At 40.4% G+C, this 20,837-nt stretch overlaps 1 protein-coding gene across 6 annotated transcripts in view; it reads left to right on the forward strand.

Moving 5' to 3' along the window:
- Positions 1 to 20,837, forward strand: part of cald1a (caldesmon 1a) — a 61,442-nt gene that overhangs the window by 35,984 nt on the left and 4,621 nt on the right. For 2 of the 6 annotated variants that reach the window (XM_028570083.1, XM_028570084.1), the window contains exons 3-14: positions 2,201 to 2,338; positions 6,663 to 7,089; positions 7,189 to 7,221; positions 7,314 to 7,526; positions 8,870 to 8,985; positions 10,509 to 10,776; positions 12,537 to 12,674; positions 16,095 to 16,138; positions 16,256 to 16,331; positions 17,238 to 17,381; positions 17,558 to 17,653; positions 19,846 to 19,914. In XM_028570083.1, the coding sequence (XP_028425884.1) occupies positions 2,201 to 2,338; positions 6,663 to 7,089; positions 7,189 to 7,221; positions 7,314 to 7,526; positions 8,870 to 8,985; positions 10,509 to 10,776; positions 12,537 to 12,674; positions 16,095 to 16,138; positions 16,256 to 16,331; positions 17,238 to 17,381; positions 17,558 to 17,653; positions 19,846 to 19,914 (1,762 nt within the window). Of the gene's footprint in view, positions 1 to 2,200; positions 2,339 to 6,662; positions 7,090 to 7,188; positions 7,222 to 7,313; positions 7,527 to 8,869; positions 8,986 to 10,508; positions 10,777 to 12,536; positions 12,675 to 16,094; positions 16,139 to 16,255; positions 16,332 to 17,237; positions 17,382 to 17,557; positions 17,654 to 19,845; positions 19,915 to 20,217; positions 20,270 to 20,837 lie in introns of all 6 variants that reach the window. The other 4 variants (XR_003691584.1, XM_028570085.1, XM_028570087.1 and 1 more) reach the window with 4 other exon arrangements.

Raw genomic sequence — 20,837 nt, forward strand, 5'->3', positions numbered from 1 at the left:
CACATGTGTAAATCATTGCCTGACGTCACAGATGTCACCGTCCCGTAGGTTCAGCTTGGGCGTTAACAGATTCATCTGTTCTGTTATGACAACATTCCTCATCTGAGAGAAATAAATGGGAGGCGGAAAGAACAGCAAAGGGGAAGGAAAGGAAGAAGGAAACAGTTGTTCACAAGCTGTAAAACCTCACATAAACCCAAGCAGCTTTAGCTCAGCTCACCACACATGTTGCAATTAACATGCAATAGCATGCTTCGCTGGCTGACCTCAAAGGCGGCGCTGTGATGTCAGGTAGCTAGGCATGTGGTTAGCAGTGGGAGTGTAAAGGTCAGTCGGGGCAACACAGATCAAGCATGGAGCGTAGTTCATAGATGTCAGGTGGCCAGAAACACAGCCGTTTGGGAACTAATTTGATACTTTAGAATAAAGGTAAAATTCTGTCTCTGGTTGTATATAACTGTTGTAAGATATCCTCAGTTTATGATGCTTTGATTTATAATACAGCATTAAATATACTTTACTTTTTAAGTGTCTTTCCCTAAACCTGTCTACTTGTATTTATGTTACATATTCTGAATTTCCCAGAGTGACTTTGGACCGGCTCCAGAGAGAGGCCTCAACTTGTTGTTTTTAATTAAATTTAAGCACATAAATATACAGTAGCTCACGAGCCAACTAGATTTTGAACAATGGAGTTGTGTTGATGATTGTATGCAGCCGCACCCTTTGCTTAAACCACTGCATTTAATAAAGACATGCATAATCCACTGCATGTCTGCTTTGGATTTTGCTATATTAAGGATATGGGCGGTAAAATGGATTTATCCCTGCTAATGGCAGGGCAAGATGGGGCGACTAGAAATACTGTAAGCAGTTCTCGAATTCTTGTCTAAAGCAAAAAAACGAAACAGATTTTTACCTTACACAAAGGGAAACTGTGTTTCACACTGGTAAGATATCCCAGGGTTAAGTTTTCATATACATACATATACATTTTTAGGTTGTGAAAGAAATAAACTGGGAAAGTGATATTTGTCATGGGTATATCAGCAAAACAAAAAGCTTGTGTCAAGAATTGTATTAAACCAAGAAGCAATATCTTAAAGCTCCCTTCACCTATTTTTTAGCATTAAGATATTTTAAGGAAAAAGTCAACATCATAGAAAATCCACTTTTTTGCTTCCTTGCTGAGAATTAGATGAGAAGATTGGTACCACTCTCACACCTGTCCGTTAAATACACTGCAACAGCTAGCAGCCGGTTAACTTAGCTTAGCATAAAGACTGGCAACAGGGGGAAACAGCTATACTAAAAAAGACATTTGGATCAAAGGTCCAAAGGTATGAATTAAACAAGCAAGATATAACATGTTAATTCATGAGCTTTAGAGATGCTGGTAGGCCAATTTTGTTTTACCTTTTTGGCTAGCTTTTTTTTACCCTGCTTCAAATCCTAGTGCTACGCTGAGCTAAACTTCACTAGTTTCATATTTAGCGTACATATATGAGTGGTATCAATCTTATAACTCTCTGCAAGAAAGCGAACAAGTGTATTTCCAAAAATGACAAACTTTTGCTTTTAACTGGGAAGGTGCTGACATGGGTGTCTCCGCTAAACTGAGATTGTTTCTAGAATGTATTTAACAAGAGGCAGTATCTTTAAAACAAAGCTCACTCCACCCATATCTAAGTTGTTATGACACAAGATTTTATTAACCCAAGAAAAATGTGATTTCTAGATTTAATATGGTATTAAATTCCTTGTAGAAATATAAACTTTTAAGGCTAGTGGTTGTTTTGCAGTACATACAGTAAGCTCTGTTCCAACACTGACCAGACCAGTACTGTGGGCCCAGAACTGTTTCTCTGGCGCTCTCTTATCCTCAGTCAAGCCATGTCTCCAGGCTGAGGTTTTATCAGCTCGTGAAAACTGCTTCCATGATAAGAAGTATTGGTTGTTGCACAGCTGACAGGTCAGCCTGATAGGAGAGAAGAAGGAAAAAAAGCTTTGGATAAATCCACCAGGTTTGGTCATTGTGATGATTACAGTCCAATTTAAAGAATCGGTCACTTTGAAGTTTCTAACCGTAAAGCTAAATTGAGGAAGCGCAGAAGGGGGTGAAGGGTTTAAGGTTGAAGCTGAAAAAAGGTCCCGGTTTGTGTCCTCACCCGTTCTATCTCTCTTATTTTGTCTCCCTCAGGTTGGCTAAGAATGATGATGATGAGGAGGAGGCAGCCCGCGAGAGAAGGCGCAGGGCACGCCAGGAGAGGATGAAGGGCAGGGAGGGTGAGGAGCCAAGCGGACAGCCAGACAGTCTGGTCATGACCAACAGCCACAGGTGACACTGTCTGCGACAAATATAAAGTCTGCAGCCGACTGTTTTGCTCCCAATTTTTGGTTTACATTAAGGGGCAGAAGAGCAGCAGGGAAAGAGGGAGAGAACAAAATGTCACTGTTATCTCATCACGCCCTGTTAAATTCTTTATTATGTGTGAAAAACAATTCAGGACAACTAGGAAGAATGTCACCAAAATTTATTTCACAACCTCTCCTGTAAAAACGAAACAGTATGTTGTAGGGTTGGAGATTATTTGAAGACTTCTGGAAAGTGGGAACGGTCAATCGTTTTATTCTTTCACAAAACAACTGACCGTTAGCTATGCTCTCAGCTCCTGTTGCCATGCATGTCAAGCTTTCGGTTTTTGCTTTTACAGTAATAGTTGATACAATGATAATGGTGGCCGTTTACAGCTCAAAATGAATGGGAAAAGTGGCTTTGATTCCAGACAGAAGTAAACAAAACCAGTCTTATCATTTCTAGCTGGCAATTGTAGAGTTTGCTAGCTGTAATAACAACAGTTTCTGGCTAATTTATTAGTTGTAGCTAGCTAGCTAACGTTAGCTCCACAAGTTTGTTTAAAACTCGGTTTCCAAGTGACTTTTTAATCTTTTTAAAATGAGAAAGTTTTTAAATATGCACGTTATGGCTACACATGATATTGTGCTAAAAGACTAAGGCCCTGTCCACACAAACACAGGCATTTTCAAAACTGTCGCTTTTTCTATATGGTTAGGCCGTTCGTCCACATGTAAATGCAGTGTCAGGTCACTGAAACCAAACCTTTTTGAAACTCCTGCCAGGGTGAAGATTTTTAGAAACTCTGGTTGCATTGGTGTTGTGTAGCCAGAGAAAACGGTGACTTTGGCTTGTGACGTCGGAGTGAGCGCTGTTGTCTCCTTTTGTTTGTCATCAGATTGTGCGCCGCTATCACTTTTGTTTAGCTACATTACACAAATCTCTGCAATAGCGGATGTAGCTAAGATATTGCTGCTAATAACTGCTAACAGGGCTTGTTACATATATACAGATACATGCACACATTTCTCCCAATATATGAGAGAATTGAACTGAACAGGGGTGTCGGAATGCAATACTCCGCAACTCACTGCTTATGACTACACTCCCACGACACAGAACTTGCCGCCATTGTCGACAATTTTGGACGAGACGGACCTCTACGGGAACTTCAGCCTACTGATTGACCAACATGGCTTAATGGTTAGGGTTATATATATCGCCACCTGTTGGTTTGGCATGCTCTTGACAGCACTTGATAGCGTGTTTTTACGTTTTCATGTGGACTGAGTTTTTTTTTTAAACCTTGCTTGTGTGGACGAGTTTTTTTTTTTTTAATTGAAGGAAAACTCAGTTTATAAAAATACCTGTGTACATGTGGACTAGGCATAAGTCAGTCTGTTATGTTGTTCTAACTTAACCCTATTTGGCAGCATAGTTTACGTGCTTGTTTGTATTTTCAGTGTGTTTCCATTGATAATATTACAATAGAAATTATCTTTTAGTGTAAAGACTAACCAATGTGTTTGGAAAATACTATGTCAGGTATCTCCAAGTTATATAAGCTGTGCTTTGCTGGAGTTTCAAATTTCCCCAAATCCAATAAATCCCAGACCAGATTCTAACGTTATAGCTCAAATCTGATAGCATCCAGGAACAGCTGCACAGTGGATGCACTAGTGAACAGGGCTTTTTGTTTAACCCCAGAAGCATTGGTACACTTAGTTATTACTGTAGTAAGCTAGTTAGCTAGACATGCTATATTAGCTCACGTTAGAGCATAAAAACACTGTAACATTACATACACTTGTAACATTGTCAGGTGTTGTATGATGGAATTCTGTGAAGTGGCTTTTTCCAACCATTTAATTATTTTGTTATACATTAAAGTCAACTTATGCAAGAATTGAACTCCACTCTGTACCCAGTCCCAGCTGTCAACATGACAACCAACTCATGATCTCATACCTATCCATCAGAAGGACTGCCATAGGAACAAAGGGGCTAACTATCCATTTCTATGCCGTTTTTGAGGCTATGCGATCAATCGTCTTGGCTTCAGTGGAAGTGGTGGGTTGCTCTGACATTGAGCGACACAGTCACCGCTTTGTGGACATGAATGTTTCCTCTCTATGAGCTCAGAGATACATCCTGGGCCAGTAAAACAACAAGGGGATTGTGCAGGGGGATGCAGAGACAGGACCTAGTGTTAACAAGCCATTGTCAATTGTGTAGATTCAAGGATAATGTTTGCCAGACTTTTAGGTCAGAATATTTTGAATCATGCTATTTGGAGTGAGGTGGATTACAAATACTGTTGGTATTTGGTGGGTTGAAAGAGATCTATAATAAACACAGGTTTTTAGCCTTGCTGGTCAACCACTTTGGCCCAGACTTACGTATACACTAACAACAACTATTTGATGGATTGCCCTGAAATCTTGTACAGGCTTTCATGTCAATATCTGTGGTGGAGACATGTCAATACAGCCAGTTGTCAGCATTCTCCACATACTGGCTAAAGGGGCTGACTGATGTGGCAGCAACTCTCTGTAAATTTAAGATTTCATTTTTTTTTTTGTATCAGCGGCCAGTGTAAGTCACAGTTATGCTGTTGACCATGTCCCAAACATTTCGTGAAACTGTACTTGGCTTATGCTTTTGTTAAGTTTTGGAAATGTATGCCTTTTCTGTAGTTTCCATTGTTTCATGTTAGAGATCTAACCCCAAGTAAGTCAATTTAGCACTGTTCTTTTGCTGTTTTGTCCTTGTCAAGGCGCCAAGCTTATGCTCATTCAGTATCACCTGTACTTGAGTTACTCACATCCAAACCTGACTAGGGGTGGGAGATATTGACAAAAATGAATATCTCGATATTTTTTTTCAATATCTCGATATCGATATTCAGACGATATTTTTGAAATCCTTCTAGAAGTTAAAAGAAGCCCTGTTCAGAGGCTATTTCGGTGGTTCTCTTGGGAAAATGTACAAGCAAGATGAAATCATAACAATAAACAAAGGGCTCTGTTCTGTAACATATTGCACACAACCATGTCCTTATTTGAAGCAGTCCTGGAGCTGGGACAGGGCCGGGTCAGACTAGGTTCTGATAGTCCTTCTACTTGGCTGTATAGTCTTTCTGACCGGGATTTATGCTGGGATCAGGAGTTGGATGTGACCTGACTGGCCCAGGTGAGGGAGAGGTGCAGTTCTGTGTGCTTTTTAGATGTTAGAGTATACATGGTCTAGTGTGTTCTTCCCTCTAGTAACACAATCTACATGCTGGGAGAAAGCTGGAGGGGAACAGACTTTAAGGACGCGTTGTAAAAGTCCCCTGTATCCCGTATCCAGGTGATCGCGCTGCAGTTTGTTCTCTATGGTTAGCAGTGAACCATACTTGTGCTAACGTTAGCATCGGGGTCTTTGTAGACGGCAGTGTGCTGTTTTCATAGTAAATAAAATGGTCAGTGTATTACCAATAGGGCTCCAGGTCAGGTGAGCTGTGCTGGGCAACGATCCTGCAGTTGGTACTCCATTCATTGTGCACAAAAATGCAGTCCTCCGCCTCTGGTCGTGCCGGAGTTATTTTCTCATTCTGCCGGTAGATAGCTAGCGTGGCGTGCTAGCGCCGACAACAACCTGGAGGGCTCGGTCAGGCGATGTCCTCCGGGATGTTATGAGCCGCCTGGAAGGCTCTCGTAACGGCTGTGTTGTATCGTGGTCCTGTATTGATTAGTTCAGTGTGGCTGTACGTACTTGTATAAATATACACCGACAGGAGAGCCGCTGCACGATCGCGCGCCGCCATCTTTGTTGACATGAGTGAACGTCATAACACACAGGTAAGAACTAGTAGCAGCTTACTCTCGTGCGGGACGATAGTGATTTTGTACAAAAAATAGAGTCAAACAAACCCCTACTGTATTAAAATCGCTACATATAATTGTTTAGAAGGTTATAGTGTGCGTTATTTGTTTTCTTCAGATCTTTTCATGTTTGGGGGGTCGGATTGTACAAATTATGAAATATTCTATATCCCAATTTTGCATATCGTCCAGACAACAATTTGGATATTATCATCTAAACGATATATCGCCCACCTCTAAACCTGACAACTTCTTAAAATGAAGTATCTTGCCACTTAACAGCTATGAAACTGTTAGAGGTTATAGGCCTTGCTCAAGAGTATCTCAATGTTAACAGGGGATGATAATATGCATGCAGTTTAACAGCTTCAGCTTCAGGCTTCTTCCTCTTTAACAAAAGACCACACAGTGAAATATTTGTCTCCTCTCGCTCCTCCTAGTGTGACAGAGACAGTGTCTGTGAGCAGCTCTTATGGAGGAGGAGGCGGCGGAGACGACGAGGACCAGGCCCTGCTGGATCGCATGGCCAAACGCGAGGAGAGACGGCTGAGACGCATGCAGGAGGCGCTGGAAAGACAAAAGGAGCTGGACACCACCGCGACAGAGGGCGACGACAGCGTCGCCATGGAGAAAAACACAGCAGAAGAGGAGAGGCCATCCTCCTGGCGTAGGGGTCGTTACCGTGACAATGAGGATGAAGAGGAGAAGACTGAGATGTACAGCTCAAGGAGAGAGGAGAAGGAGCAAGAGGAAGAAGAGGCTGCTCCTGAGGGTGAAGAAGAAGCAGATGAGGGTGTAGATGAAGAGGAGGAGCAGAAAGTGGAGGTGGTGGAGGACAAGCCGAGAAGGTCTTACTTGAGGGAACAGGTGAGTCACCTGTGGTCATTCTTGTTTGTTTATTTCAGCCGTTTATTGTGTTTTTTTTGTAGTTGACAGTCCCTGCACATGTAATGCTTGTTTCTGTAGGAATCAACCGAAGAACCTAAAATTCAAAACAAGGTATGGTCATTAATTTATTGACTTCTGAATGCACATCCTTGAGTCAGTCACTGCTCTTTCCTTCAAAGAACTGCTATAAACCTTTTTCATAGGAACCAGCTGAAGAAGAAACACATTCAGTAGTCAGTGAGATTTCAAACCAGGCCAAGTCAACAAATTCAAAGGCTGAGGAAGATGCAGTAGCATCAGAGGAGGCTGAGGATGATTATGTAGATTATTCATCAGAGAATAAGTCTATGACTCTCAGAAATGACACTGAAGAGGACAATGAGGTATCTGAGATACTGCACTCAGAGGATAATAAGGTATCATTCATGTGGTAAGCTTTTTAGTAGAGGTGTGGTGCACAGCACAGAAAATCTCTCTGGGTAACTTCAGTGTCTTGATGTATCTTTAAGGAGATATGTAAACAAGAATCTTTCCATATTAAACCATCAAACATTATTTTAATGAGGCTATCTTGTTGACTTTGTGATTTATGTCGGAGCCAGACGCTGAAATTACCCAGACACCCCGTGTCGTCACAGTGTGGGTTGCACCATTTGCAAACTGGCGGTAACTGAGCCTATGTTTCAGTGGTCACAGTGCTTTTCTGCATGTCTTCCACCTCAGCTATGAGAGCAGCAACACTTATTACACTGACTCCACTCCAAAGACTCACTGCAGAAGGGGGAACATAATGTAATTTAAAATAATCAGTGGGTTTACTGTAAGAGGATATTATAAGGATATCACTGAGGCATCTTGTCATTTGTATACTTCCAGTCAAATGTTCTAGACCAGGCTACGATTGTTTTCATTTCAGAACCCCTAAAATTAGAAATGTGAAATGGGAATTGAACTACTAAATGAAAATCCCACCCAATTTGTCCTCAATATATTTTTCACGCAGCAGTTCAGTATGTTTTTAAACTCCAAGCTTTTGACAAGAGCTCCTCTCAGTTTCAAGAGGCCTTTGATGGTGTAAACAACGGAGCTCAAAGACACATCATGTTTCTTGACACTTTCCCTGTTAAGATACACTTCTTGTGACATTTCTTTTCAGTAATGTAAGTATTCTTCAGTAATGTTTTTTCACGTTTTTTGAGCTGACATGTGCCCGCTAAATCTCAGATTATTGCAAAGACCTAATTACAGTAAGTACATATATTAATGGGCAGGCAGGCATGTCGTAAAGAGAGTCTTAACGAGTGCTTTATTAAAGACAGGTGTGCTGAAAAGGCCCACCGGCTCAGCCTTTGTTATGGTAAAAATGCATAGACTGTGCTACAGCATCAACAGTAAGACAGATGTACCCTCTGTGCTACAGGTTAATCATATATGGTGCTTTAAAAGCTTGTCTGGCGGTGTACATATTGGGCTTGGACACATAATGATTATAATTGAAAACACTTTTTGATGATGGTCAGAGATAGAAAAAATACAGCTGGAGACACTCCCACGCTGATCACATGTTTGATAATCCTGTCTCAGTAGTAATTCTGGAGTGGACGCTGTGTTATGTGATGTTCTGTGTTATTTTGTTTGGGGTGTGCTCTCGTTCTTTCTCATTTGACATCCCGTGATGTCACATGGCAGACTCTGCCCAATCAGCCTACCCACCAATCACATCTTTGTTCACTGTCCCCCCCCGGTTGTTTCTTGGCAGGAAAATGAGAGAGGCAGGGCCAGGGTGGAGAGGGAGGAGCAGAGGAAGCTGAACGGAGGGCTGCATGAGGAGGAGGCGGCTCTCAAACAGCACAGGAAACCTGAGAGGACCCTCAGGTATGCAGACACACACACACACACACACACACACACACACACACACACACACACACACACACACACACACACACATCAAGTGACCTCCTGGTTTCCACTGAGGCCAGATTGGGGATAGCCAGGTGTGATGAATTATTCAATAAACTCCATTTTCAGCAAAGGTCATGCCAGTTAAAAACATGTGGCTGAAAAATCCAAAATAAGTAACTGAATGTAACTAGTCTGTGTTTTATTGCTGAAATATTAAGAATCAAAATAGTTTATTTTATCTAATTCCACATATGTTCTCCCATTTACAGGGGATGCACCAATATGGATCTTTTTACCCAATAAACAACATTTTCCTACATAAATTCATGATTCAAATAATAGTTTTTTTTAAAGTTTGTTTTTAAAGGCATGTAGCTTTTATTTTGAACCTAATACATACAGAAATTCCCCTGCCCTAACTGTCCCAATATTGGCAATAAAACATTATAATGAAGGAATAGCATGACTGCTTTATGAAGCTGATATTGGGTAATTACGACAGTATGCTGATATATCAGTGCCTAGCTACACTTGGCCAGTTGTGGAAAGTTACTGCAGTAACTTAATATTCTTGACACAAAGGTCAGTTGAGCAGATCAAGCTACACAACAACCAAAGCTCACTTTCTTTCCAAAACCAGAAATTCAGAAGTGTGAGGAAAACATATTTGATTGAGAAATGATTGATAGCATTCAGTTTAAACAAAGTATAGTCCTGCATTTACTGATTTATACTATACTTACTCTGAAAATAATGGAAGAAGAAATCTTTATATTTGTTATAACACTTCACAGTGTTTGCATATGCTGAACAGAGGCAGTTTAATCAGACTGCAACTTAACTGATGTCACAGACTGACATTTATCGTTTGTCACTCAGGCTGGTATAAAAGCATGGAAGTACTGCATTCATTTTTTCATTTCTATTATTATACAGAAAAATATTATAAGTAACATTAAATGTGTTACATTTAAACTGGCCTGAGAAGGTTCCTGTTCTGCGGCACATAAAATACAGAATCCCATTACCATTGAAACATTACAAAATGAAAGAAAACTGAAACAGGACAAACAACAAATATTGCCTAAGGCATCTGCACAATAATTGAAAAGCATGACTGAATCAGATTTTCACGCAAACAAGCTGTTTGTGTTCAGCAGTCAGCCGTAGCAGAGCAGTAGTGTGTTTTAGACATGGGTCACCTGCAGTTGATCCCCAGCGTGAAACACTGTCTGAAATTTGAGATGTGCAGGAACATTATCTCAGCGAAGGTGATTGTTGGTATTTGTATGTGTGCACATTTGTTTTAGTTTATGTGTTTGCTTGTCAGGAAAGAGAAACATTCTTCGAGTGTATGTTTAAATATTCAGTTTGTATCATATGTCAAGTGTTAACCTGAATGTCAACCAGCTTTGCGTCCTACCTCCTCAGTTTTTGTTTCTGTTGTGACCTGCATGTGTGCTCTGACCCGTGTTTGTGTGTGTGTGTCCCAGTCGCGGCAGTGTGCGGTCCCCCGAGGTGTCCGCAGGTGACGACCAGGACGACGCTGCCCGCCTGGAGGCAGAGCGCAAGCTGGAGGAGCTGAAGCGTCGCCGCGATGACGCTGAGAGCGAGGAGTTCGAGAGGATGAGGCAGAAGCAGCAGGAGGCCGAAGCCGAACTGGAGGAGCTGAAGAGGAAGAGGGAGGAGAGGAGGAAGGTCCTGGAGGAGGAGGAGAGGCAGAAGAAGCAGGAGGAGGCGGAGAGAAAAGCCAGAGAGGAGGTAGGGGAGAGAGGGGGATGTGTTTTTTTTTTGTCACTTTATGGATGCTGTGTGATTTTTGTGTATAAACTACAGTGATACTGCGGCTATTGTATCACATTATCGCATGCATTAAAAAGGGATAAAAATCAGTCACAACACAGTCTTCATGGATTGCTGCTCAGGTGTGGAGAGAGTTTTTTTTATACTTGCCCTGATGAAGGCCTAAATGGCCAAAACGCGTTGTTATGTTTTAATGATTTAGCCAACAATATATTAAAGGCTTTTTAAACTTTACCCTCTTAAGTGCCTTAGTTTCCTTCTACCCTTTTACACAAGGATAAAAATGTTTTTTGACATATTTGGGGAAGCAACATGAAGCTTCAGGCTTTTAAGTGGGCGTTTCCTATAGCAGCTGTTGACTGACATCTGAGAGCTGGCGTTGCTAGGAACCGTGCTGTCAATTCACATGATGCTAACTGGTGCACTTAACGCTTTATAGCCTACTAATGGTAACACACAACTGTCTCAGTAAGCACATATAGTGCTGGTTAAGACATCTGTCCCTTTACAACAATTTAACACTTCATTGTGTCTATTTTCATTTGGACAGCAGAAGCTTTCGTAGTGAAAGCAAGTTAGCTTAGCTCGCTAATTAGGACTGATTCCCAGCTGCAGGGTACTGTGGAAAAAAAATAAATTAAACTTTGAGTTATATGTGTTTTTTGTTCAAAATTACATTCGATTTTAAGCTTATTTGTCTCATGTATTCCTTTTATTTCTTTTAGTTCCCTGTTTTCCACACCACCACTTCAATGTTGATTTAGCCTTTACACCTGTGTGAGCTGAAACCCATGCATCACACTCACACTAGCGCCGCGCTGACGTTATCTCGCCATACTTCACTGTTATCACAACTCAAGCTATTTGGGTTCCCGACTTGTAACTCATGCATGTCATTCCTTCTTCCTCCTAAAAACGACCTCATCCTTATGTATCTCAAATGTGATAACCTCCTCCTTCCTATGTGTTCACATCTGTATTCAACCGCGCAATGTCGTCCATTTTCCCTTTCATGCGCTCGCTCTGAGACCCTTGCATTCTCACTCTTACCCTGACTGGTCTTCTTTGTTGATCTTGGATCTGAACAAGGCGGGTCGTCTCCCGCTATCTGCCCCCGTTCTTCTCCTCTTGTGTGATGTTAATGAGGCCTTTTGGTTTGTAATTAAAAGATGTCCCAGAGATACAGAGAGACTAATTAACCAAGACAAGGCTGCTGGAGAGGGCTGATATACTGCCAAGCACCAGCCCTCTTCTGAATACACTACAAATGATTCATACATTAATTGTTAAACAAAACTGTTGATAGTCTGCATGTCTCAAGCTTTCCAAAACTGAGGCAGGCGATCACTGTAAATAAGAATTTGCTCTGAGTAATTGAATTTGTTCCTGACCAGCTTCATTAGATAAAGTAAGCAAATCAATTAAAAAGTGGCACATATCTTTTGTCTGGGTCGGCTGTATCCCTGATTGTTGGTTGTCAATCATGTTGGTGGCATATGCTATTCAATATAATTACCCATAAATCATGTCAAAGTCATTCAACTTACCCAGCCACCTACATATGAATGATGAAATGAACAGAAAGTTCCCTGTCAACTCCAACTGCAAAAGAAAAAAATTAAGGATATCAAGGATTGCTACTTCATTTCTTTCTAGTATTTTACTCAGATGTGCCTCTTGCTGAACTGCCCCAACTCTAAACACATCTCTTTCCTCAGGAGGAGAAGAGGAAGATGAAGGAGGAGATTGAAAGGAGGAGAGCAGAGGCAGCTGAGAAGAGACAGAAGGTGGAAGACACTATGGACGGGGAAGGCAGACCCTTCAAGTGTGTCAGCCCTCGAGGCTCCTCTCTGAAGGTTGGTCCGCCATTTTTAACCTCGCAACTCTGCCTCCGATTCCAAAAGGAGAATGTCAGTGCATTTTATTTGCAAATTGACCGTTCACTAACCCCTGTGCCTCATAGTTATTGTTCATATATATATATATATATATATATATATATATATATATATATATATATATAGGTCCTTGATTTTAGACAATTCAGACGGCAACATACAGTACATGATATTGTGCTAAGAGAGATGAGACATGTTCCTGGCAAAAAGTTAACTTAGAAGAAATAAAAATAAAGATCCAGCATTGTTCTTTTATTGCATTTTAGAGCTAGTTAGTCTTAGTATTATAAGTTTGATAAGGAAAAATATCTGTTACTTTGTTTTAGTGTAACCCTGCTTGGCTGCTAAACGTCCCCAAATCAAATAAAGACCATGACAGAGCTGCTAACATTACCCTATGCTCTGATTATAGTAGTATAACAGTTATGTGCGTAAACTATCCTATCCTAGGCTTTTTTAACATAACCTGTAGCCACCTCAAGCTAATGTAGCTAGCTAATTTAAATGCTTCTTGGCTTTGGAAGTAGCCAGTTTGTTACTGCTGTAAGCTAGTTAGCCAGAAATGCTAATTATTGCGGTTCATGTTAAAGCAGACAAACACAGTGTTTAATAAAAAAAAGAAAAGACATGACACACGTAACTATTTAGATCCTGAATATTGCAGCACATACACTTTGCCTGTGTTGTATTTTTATGTCTGTATTTGTATCCCATCCAGTACAGTTGTCAGCATAATGGACTCAATATAATGGTTCTCCAAAACCTGCAAATCCCACTCATCCGGCAGTGCTGCAAAGCTCAAGCTAAACATTCAAAAATGTTGGCAAGATTAAGTGCCAGATGACCCGCATCTGCCCTTCTCACCTCTTTCAGCTCTCTGCATGAAGTGTTATCTGACTGAGATGAAGGTGTTCAGAAATAGGAAGAGCAATACAAAGAGAAATGTGAAAAGAGTCAGCGGCTGGCAAGTTTTTTTTTATTTTACTTTAAAATTCTGCTGACATGTTAACCTGTTTGTCACAAAAACACCTCCCTAGAAAAAGCAGCCTGAATAAACCCTGTGCGTGCCCCTCCCCAACTCCTTTAAAGATAAATGTTTGTCACGGCGAAGGAACGTTTAATCAACTCAAATGTGAATACATTTTTCCAGTGTTGCCAAAAGCCAACTCCCACACACTGAAAATCAAGGGGGATTTTCAACCAGTGGAGAAAATCTAATTAGTGACAGTTAGCAGTAATATCCATCTGGCCCGTCCCGGTGAGACTCGAAGCTCAGCTTTAATGGTGTGTGAGCTCTGATCGTATTGGAATCCAGTGCTTTGTTTGTTTATGGTCAGTAAATAATGTTCTGATTGAAACTGATTGAAATGAACTGTAATTCTCCACCCTACTGCACTGGCCTCACAGACACAGCTTTACTTTGTGGTGATGTTCACTGTAGGTGCAGCATGTGTGTGTGTGTGTGTGTGTGTGTGTGTGTGTGTGTGTGTGTGTGTGTGTGTGTGTGTGTGTGTGTGTGTGAGACACTACACACTGTGTTGTGTATGAATTGGTGCTTTGCAGTGTAATACTTTTAGTTTTGTCTATATGAAACTGTATTAACATGTCATAATACAGTTGCAGTGTATGTTTTGTCTTGCAACTTTGGATTTGATTTTTCCCATTATACTCTACATCAAACAGGGAAATCTTTTTCACATCTGAGATAATTGCTTTAAGGTAAATTTCATGTATATGACAACCATAAAATAAGGAAAAGTCCGTTTTAATGCAGTTTTTTTTTAAATATTGACCTGATTAAATTGATAAGTGATGGAGTAGTGTTTCTGGCCACTTGGTGAATGCAAATCCAATAGTCACTCTCCTTTTAGCTCTGTTTTGTTCTTCACCAACTTCTGAGTTAAATATCTGGTGGCTCTTTAGCTTCTATATGCTCCACGGTGTTCAGCAGCTAGCTCCTCGCTAACTTCTGCCATTTGGGGCTGGGCAGCTAGTTTACAGTCGGTTTATCAGAGCTTTTTTGTTGCAAACAGCTGCTTGCTGCAGTTGGAAACAGGAGTTAATAAAAATTGAGAATTTACTAAAACGGTAAAGTTGTGGTTTAGTAAAACAAAAACGGTGAGTAAAGAGATGCTTTCAAAAAAAAAGCTGAGGGGAACTGCAGAGTTGGGTGATAATTCTCTGTGGGTTTATTGCTGCGAGCAATACCTGTCACATTGCACATAGTCATTTGACTCATTGTTGATACAAAATATTTTTTTACCACAGCACACAATATGGAGTGTTGTAATAGTCACGTTTCACACAAGTGGAAAGAATACATGAAAATGGACTCATTTTCATGTATTCTCTGTCTTATGTTGCTAGTGCCAAATATAAACTGCTGCTGGATCAGTTTTTTCTATTTCTCACCTAAATGTATTTGTATTCCCAGCTCCTGCAGTTCTTTGAAACCTAGAGAAATGAGAAATATGCCACACTATCACTTCCCAGTGGAACACACAGTCCTATGAGCTCGCCTACACTTACCAGCAGTAAACCAGCATTACTGGCTCCGCACTACAGTATAGATAAAGTACAGTGTTCTCTGAGAGAAGGACAGAGCGACAGGCGGCTGGGATGCAGGAAAGCAGGTTAGGGTTAACAGGATTACTGTAACTGCATTCGAATGGCTACGGCTCTTCAAAACTCATCTGAGAATGGGGTATTTCCTGTCGGGGAGTATTTTGGGAACTCCCACATTTGGTAGCACAAGGTCCTTTTTCACAGGGGGAGGGGGAGGGAGCTTTTTCTGCAGTTTCTTCTTTTGTCTGTTTAACGATTTTTTGTGAGCGTCTAAGAAACACATGCGTTGTACCATAAACAATCCTCTGAGATTCCCACAGTCCAACAGCAGATAGGAAAAAAAAAACTTGCTGTGTTTTTTGTGTGTGTGTGTGTGCATGTCTTTCAGAGTATTTAGCACACAGAAGGAACAATCTGTTACATTGTGTGTTGCTTGTCAGGAGAAAAGAGACAGGATGAGATATCCACCATTTTAAAAAAAAAAAAAAAAAAAAAAAAAAAAAAAAAAGTCTGTAGTCCAATTATGGGAAATTATTTAAGTTATGAACCATCTAAGGACCACTTAGCACGTGGGTGTCTACTGTACATATTGACTTCTAAACTCAAGTCAGGAATGGGGTTTACACTGAAACTACTGATACAAACAAAGACACAATAGAAGCATGGAAATCAAAAGGTTAGGTTTAACATCTGTTCTAAGGCTACTGAAGAGTGAAGGAAACTGTGTTGCAGTGATGTATGCATGTGTGGTACATCACTGCTATAATTATTAACCTAGGGCTCTAATAACTAAATTTATAAATGTCTCATCAGATTGGAGAGAGAGCAGAGTTCCTGAACAAGTCGGCACAGAAGAGGTAAAAACATACTTTTAGTGGAGCATGTAAGCAACTAAAGATGGTTGACCACACTGTGTATAATATCCAAAGTGGTCCCATGCTGTGTATGCTAACTATTATTTGCTCTGCCCACAGCACTATGAAGGCATCTCATTCTCCTGTGGTGTCCAAGATAGACAACAGGCTGGAGCAGTACACCTCCGCTGCTCAGGTAAGCATTTATTCAACTGTATAATCACAAATAGGCAGCAGTGTGTCATCATAATGGGTGACACTGTAGTTGCTAAGTTTTAATTTCCGTGTCATGCACAATGGTTGTCCTATCCCATTTGGGATTATAAAACACAGCTGCTGTCAAAAATATAACAAGACTTCTAGCAGGAACACATATACAAAACCAAATGAAAAAACATCAGTTATAATAAAATATAGTATGTATTTCTATATACTTTAAATGACTTACATTTATCTGCAAATTTCAAATATATTTTATACAAAGTAGCAGAAGACTTTAAAAAAAAAGCCTCCGGGCCTAGTTTAACCTCATAAAAGACTTTTTTCATCATACTTTATGTATGTAAGTGGCTAACTTGAATATTTCATATGTGAATAGCCAACTCAGTCTTGTATTATCTTACTAAAAATATTTAATGTTTCCCAGTTAAAAAGACAATAGAAAACTAAATAAAACTCTGCTGTCACAGCCAGATAATGGAGCAAAGGTCATCCTGGATGTGGCGTCAACATCATGGGTCACGTTGCAAATAATGTAAAGTAGCATTTGAAATCAGATTTGAGCAACAGGACTGAGAATCCTGAATTCAATTAGTTCAGAGTTCACATATATAGGACTGCCAAAAGTCAATTTCCTGATCTGATTCAAGTCTTGGTAAGCTAAAAATCTGATTTTGGTTACTACTTTTGGCCTAAAAGTTGCCCAAAAGTTCCCATCCGTTACTCTGTAGGAATTTGTCACTGTTATTATACCTTATTAGCCAGCTCATGTGGGTTTTAACCTTTTTTTGAAGTTTTTTTTTTTTTTTTTTTTTTTTTATCTGAGCTTTTCAGAACAGCAATCCCTTCTATTCACCAATTTAAACCCACCTCTGTGTCTCAGCAGAGAGAGAACAAGGAGTCTCGATCCCCCCGCTCTGGAGCGGTGGATCTACCAATGGTTACCGACAGCATTCGAAACATCAAGAGCATGTGGGAGAAAGGCAACGTGTTCGGCTCACCTGGAAGTGGGGGGAGCCATTTCAAGGTAAAAGACGAGGTGTTGGAGGATGTGAGACAGTTAATGAAACTTTGTGTGTGACTGGAGCAGAGAGAGAGAGAGAGACGGAGGGAGAGGAAAGAGCCCAATTCACTGGCACTTCCTGCTCGGCCTTGTTGCCGATGACGACCAGGCTTAGCTGACCTTTGACCCTATCCAAACAGGAAGCAGCTGTGATGAAGACAGGCGTGGCGGGTCGCATTAACGACTGGCTGAATAAAACCCCGGAGAGCGGCAAAATGCCAGGAGGAAGGCCAACGGTAGGTCGTCGCCGTAGCAACCCTTGTCCCTGCTGCTAGGAAGTACAGTACGTGTACTGTACAGCTCAGGGTCCTATAGAGCAATAACAGAATGTGTGACTATTTTGGTCATGGGTTCCATACACTTTCTGTAATAAAACATTTAAAAGCAAAAATCCTATCAGATGCAGGACCCTGGGCCAAAATCTTATCAAATGGGGGTCCGTGGTCTAATTTGTGTCAGTTTTAGGGGTTCTTGATGTGAAAAAGTTTGAAACTACTGCTATAGTACACGCTGCCAGGTGGTCTGTGAAACGTTTTCAGAATCATTCATTTAAATTATAATGTAAAAAGGTATTTAAAAAAAAAAAAAGCTTCATAGTTCAACAAATATTTACATTTTCAGATCTGTAATAGCTCATAGATTACTTTCTAATCTAACAAATCTACAACTCCTATAATCTACAAATATGATTAATACATGTCTAATATATTTCTTATACATTCCTCTTCTTTCACATAACTAAGACTATAGAAATGTAAAAAATAGGCTACATCAAATTCTTCCAAGGACCATACATGAGGGGGTCTCTGGTATATTCTGTATCTTGTAAGGGCTCCTTGGCTGAGAAACGATTGAGAAGCTCTGCTATAGAGAAGCTGTGTTGATTGACCTGCATTATCGTTCTTTATATGTGTAGATTTTTATCAACATGTATTACCTATCAAAGATGTTTTTCTTAAAATCTCAGGATCTACTTTAAAGGCGGCAAAATAAATCTTAATTCATCTTCTTGCTATGAGCAAGGAGATCCTACATCAACACACAATGTTTTTTTTTCTTGTGCTCTCCTCACTGGTTTGAAGGGGGTGGGACTCAGTTGGCTCAATGTGATGTCACATACTTCCATGCGCCAATCAGGATTTAGCAACATTTGAATCTGAATATGATGACAGTTGGTGGGTTATTTGGTCACTGCCAATTAAATCCAGTCAAACCACATAAATACAGTTGTTAATGATAATAAGCAGATTAGCTGAGTTTTGAGTGTTAAGCGCTTTATAAATAATACCTGAAGATGTTTTTTCATTATTTATTATTAGCTTATTAAGTCATGAATATTACATTTACAGAGAATTATTTGGGGGGGGAATGTTAAGTGAAGTTGGAGACAGAACTTGACATTTACTTTGTTCAAAAACATGTAAACCTCTCACTCATATATTGGCCCTGCAGTATTATTATTATTATTATTATTATTATTATTATTATGTCACAATTACTGCTGGTACATGTTCTGTACAGTACAGATGTTTTATAATCATAGACAAAAGTCAAGTTGAGATATTATCATAGACTGTAAACAGTCTATGGATATTATCTGTCTTGCTCCACCTGGTGGCCACAAAGAAAAATAAATAAAGTGTCCAAACTTGCCTCAGTCCACTTTCCTTTTTTTTCTGATCAACTTTTTCTTTTTTCTTTTTTTCTATGCGGACATACAGAACAGAGAAACACACACTGAACAAGAACAAAAACCCTCACCCACCCCCCACCCTCTGCAGTCTCGAGGAAAATAAAACAAATAAACAAACAGAAATCACACCTTGCCTAATCACTCTCCTCTAGTCTCAAACCACTTTTACATCTGTCATATGATACATATACTGTACATGTGGATATTGTAGACTTGGCATCATTTTGGTATACACTGTCACTTAAGCATTTTATCTTTCAGCTTATCATAAGCTTTGCTAGCAGAGTGTTTTTTCAGTCCTGGCTCCATGCCAGTGAATGGTGCCTCTCTTCATTCTTACCAATTTCATCCAAATTATTTATGTTAGAGCTTTCCAATGTCACAGATTATAGCTGGTGCTCAAATAGGTAACACACTGCAGGACAGACTGAGGATATGAACGAGACCTTTGACAAAGCTTTCCGAAATATTCCCGTCCCCAAATTTGACTTTGCATTGTGATGGAGTGTCCTCTAGACAAGCACCTCTCTGCTTGCCAGTGTCTGTCAACCTTTGCTCTCGTTCCTCAAGCTCTCCGTCCTCATCTGTCATTCCTTCTCCTCTCCATCTCAGATACTCTGCCATTGCCTTAAAATGACAACTATTTTCAAATTGACCTACAAATGCTGGGCACTCTGAGCACCACTGATAGGATGCTTTGTCTTTGCCTCTTGTTTTTCTGTCTCTCTCTGACAGGACCTGAAGCCTGTTGATGTCACCAACAAGAGGAGTCTATGGGAAAACAAAGGCGCTTCTCCAACCAAGGTAGCCATTATTCATTTCAACCTATGCACTAGTGTCATGATGAGGAATTTGCACGGTGATCAGAGTACCAGTCTCAACCATCGGGGGAAATCCAAGTGAGCCTCCAGATGAAGTTTTAACTATGCCAAATTGGTTTGTGGTCTTGAATGGATTTCCTGTGGCTTTCCATAGTTTTCCAGATGTCAATCAAGAGAATGTTTTGTTAAAGAGATGGTGTAGGAATATTAGAATAATCTCACGATTTTGACCCTGATGTCGCAGCAATGGGAGTAACAATCACTTCTGTTTGTTTTTGTTTTAAAGAACTCTCATAGCTAGTTGACCTCAACGTTAAATCTGGAATAAGCCTGGAGAGGTAAAGGAGTAATTGTTCCACGTTTTTCAAAGCGCTTATCACAGAATGACCTCACACTCGGCCGTCACACTGTCAACGTTTTTTGCTCGGTGTTGTTGGCGAAGCTGCTCTCTGTTCTGCTGTGGTTGGACACTACTGCTTATTTTGATCATAGTGGTTTCTGTCCACAGTTAGATATTTATCATTTTGACATATGTGTCATACGTTCTGGCATACACTCTTTCTAAATATTATTCAAGTCCCTTTACGCATAGTCTGGCTCAACAGATGATGGGATAAAGCCTGACGCGTTTCTCACGCCCCGGGTGTCCCACCCCTTCGCTATCGCCGCTATGTGGACTAACTGCCGCCCAGGACGGTTGTGATTTGGTTTAAAGAAATCCAAACAAGCCAGAGTGTTTTCCCCCCTATCCCAGAATAGACCGCGTAGCCAGACCATACTCCATCGCTGACACGTAGAAATGGGTCTGGCAATGCTAGACTACTTTACACACAAACTCGCGACATTTTGAAGGATGTAATTATCTGCATTTTGTAAATATTGAGCAATAAACATAAATTGCTTTCC

This window comes from Perca flavescens, chromosome 23, assembly GCF_004354835.1.
Source record: "Perca flavescens isolate YP-PL-M2 chromosome 23, PFLA_1.0, whole genome shotgun sequence".
Taxonomy (NCBI): domain Eukaryota; kingdom Metazoa; phylum Chordata; class Actinopteri; order Perciformes; family Percidae; genus Perca; species Perca flavescens.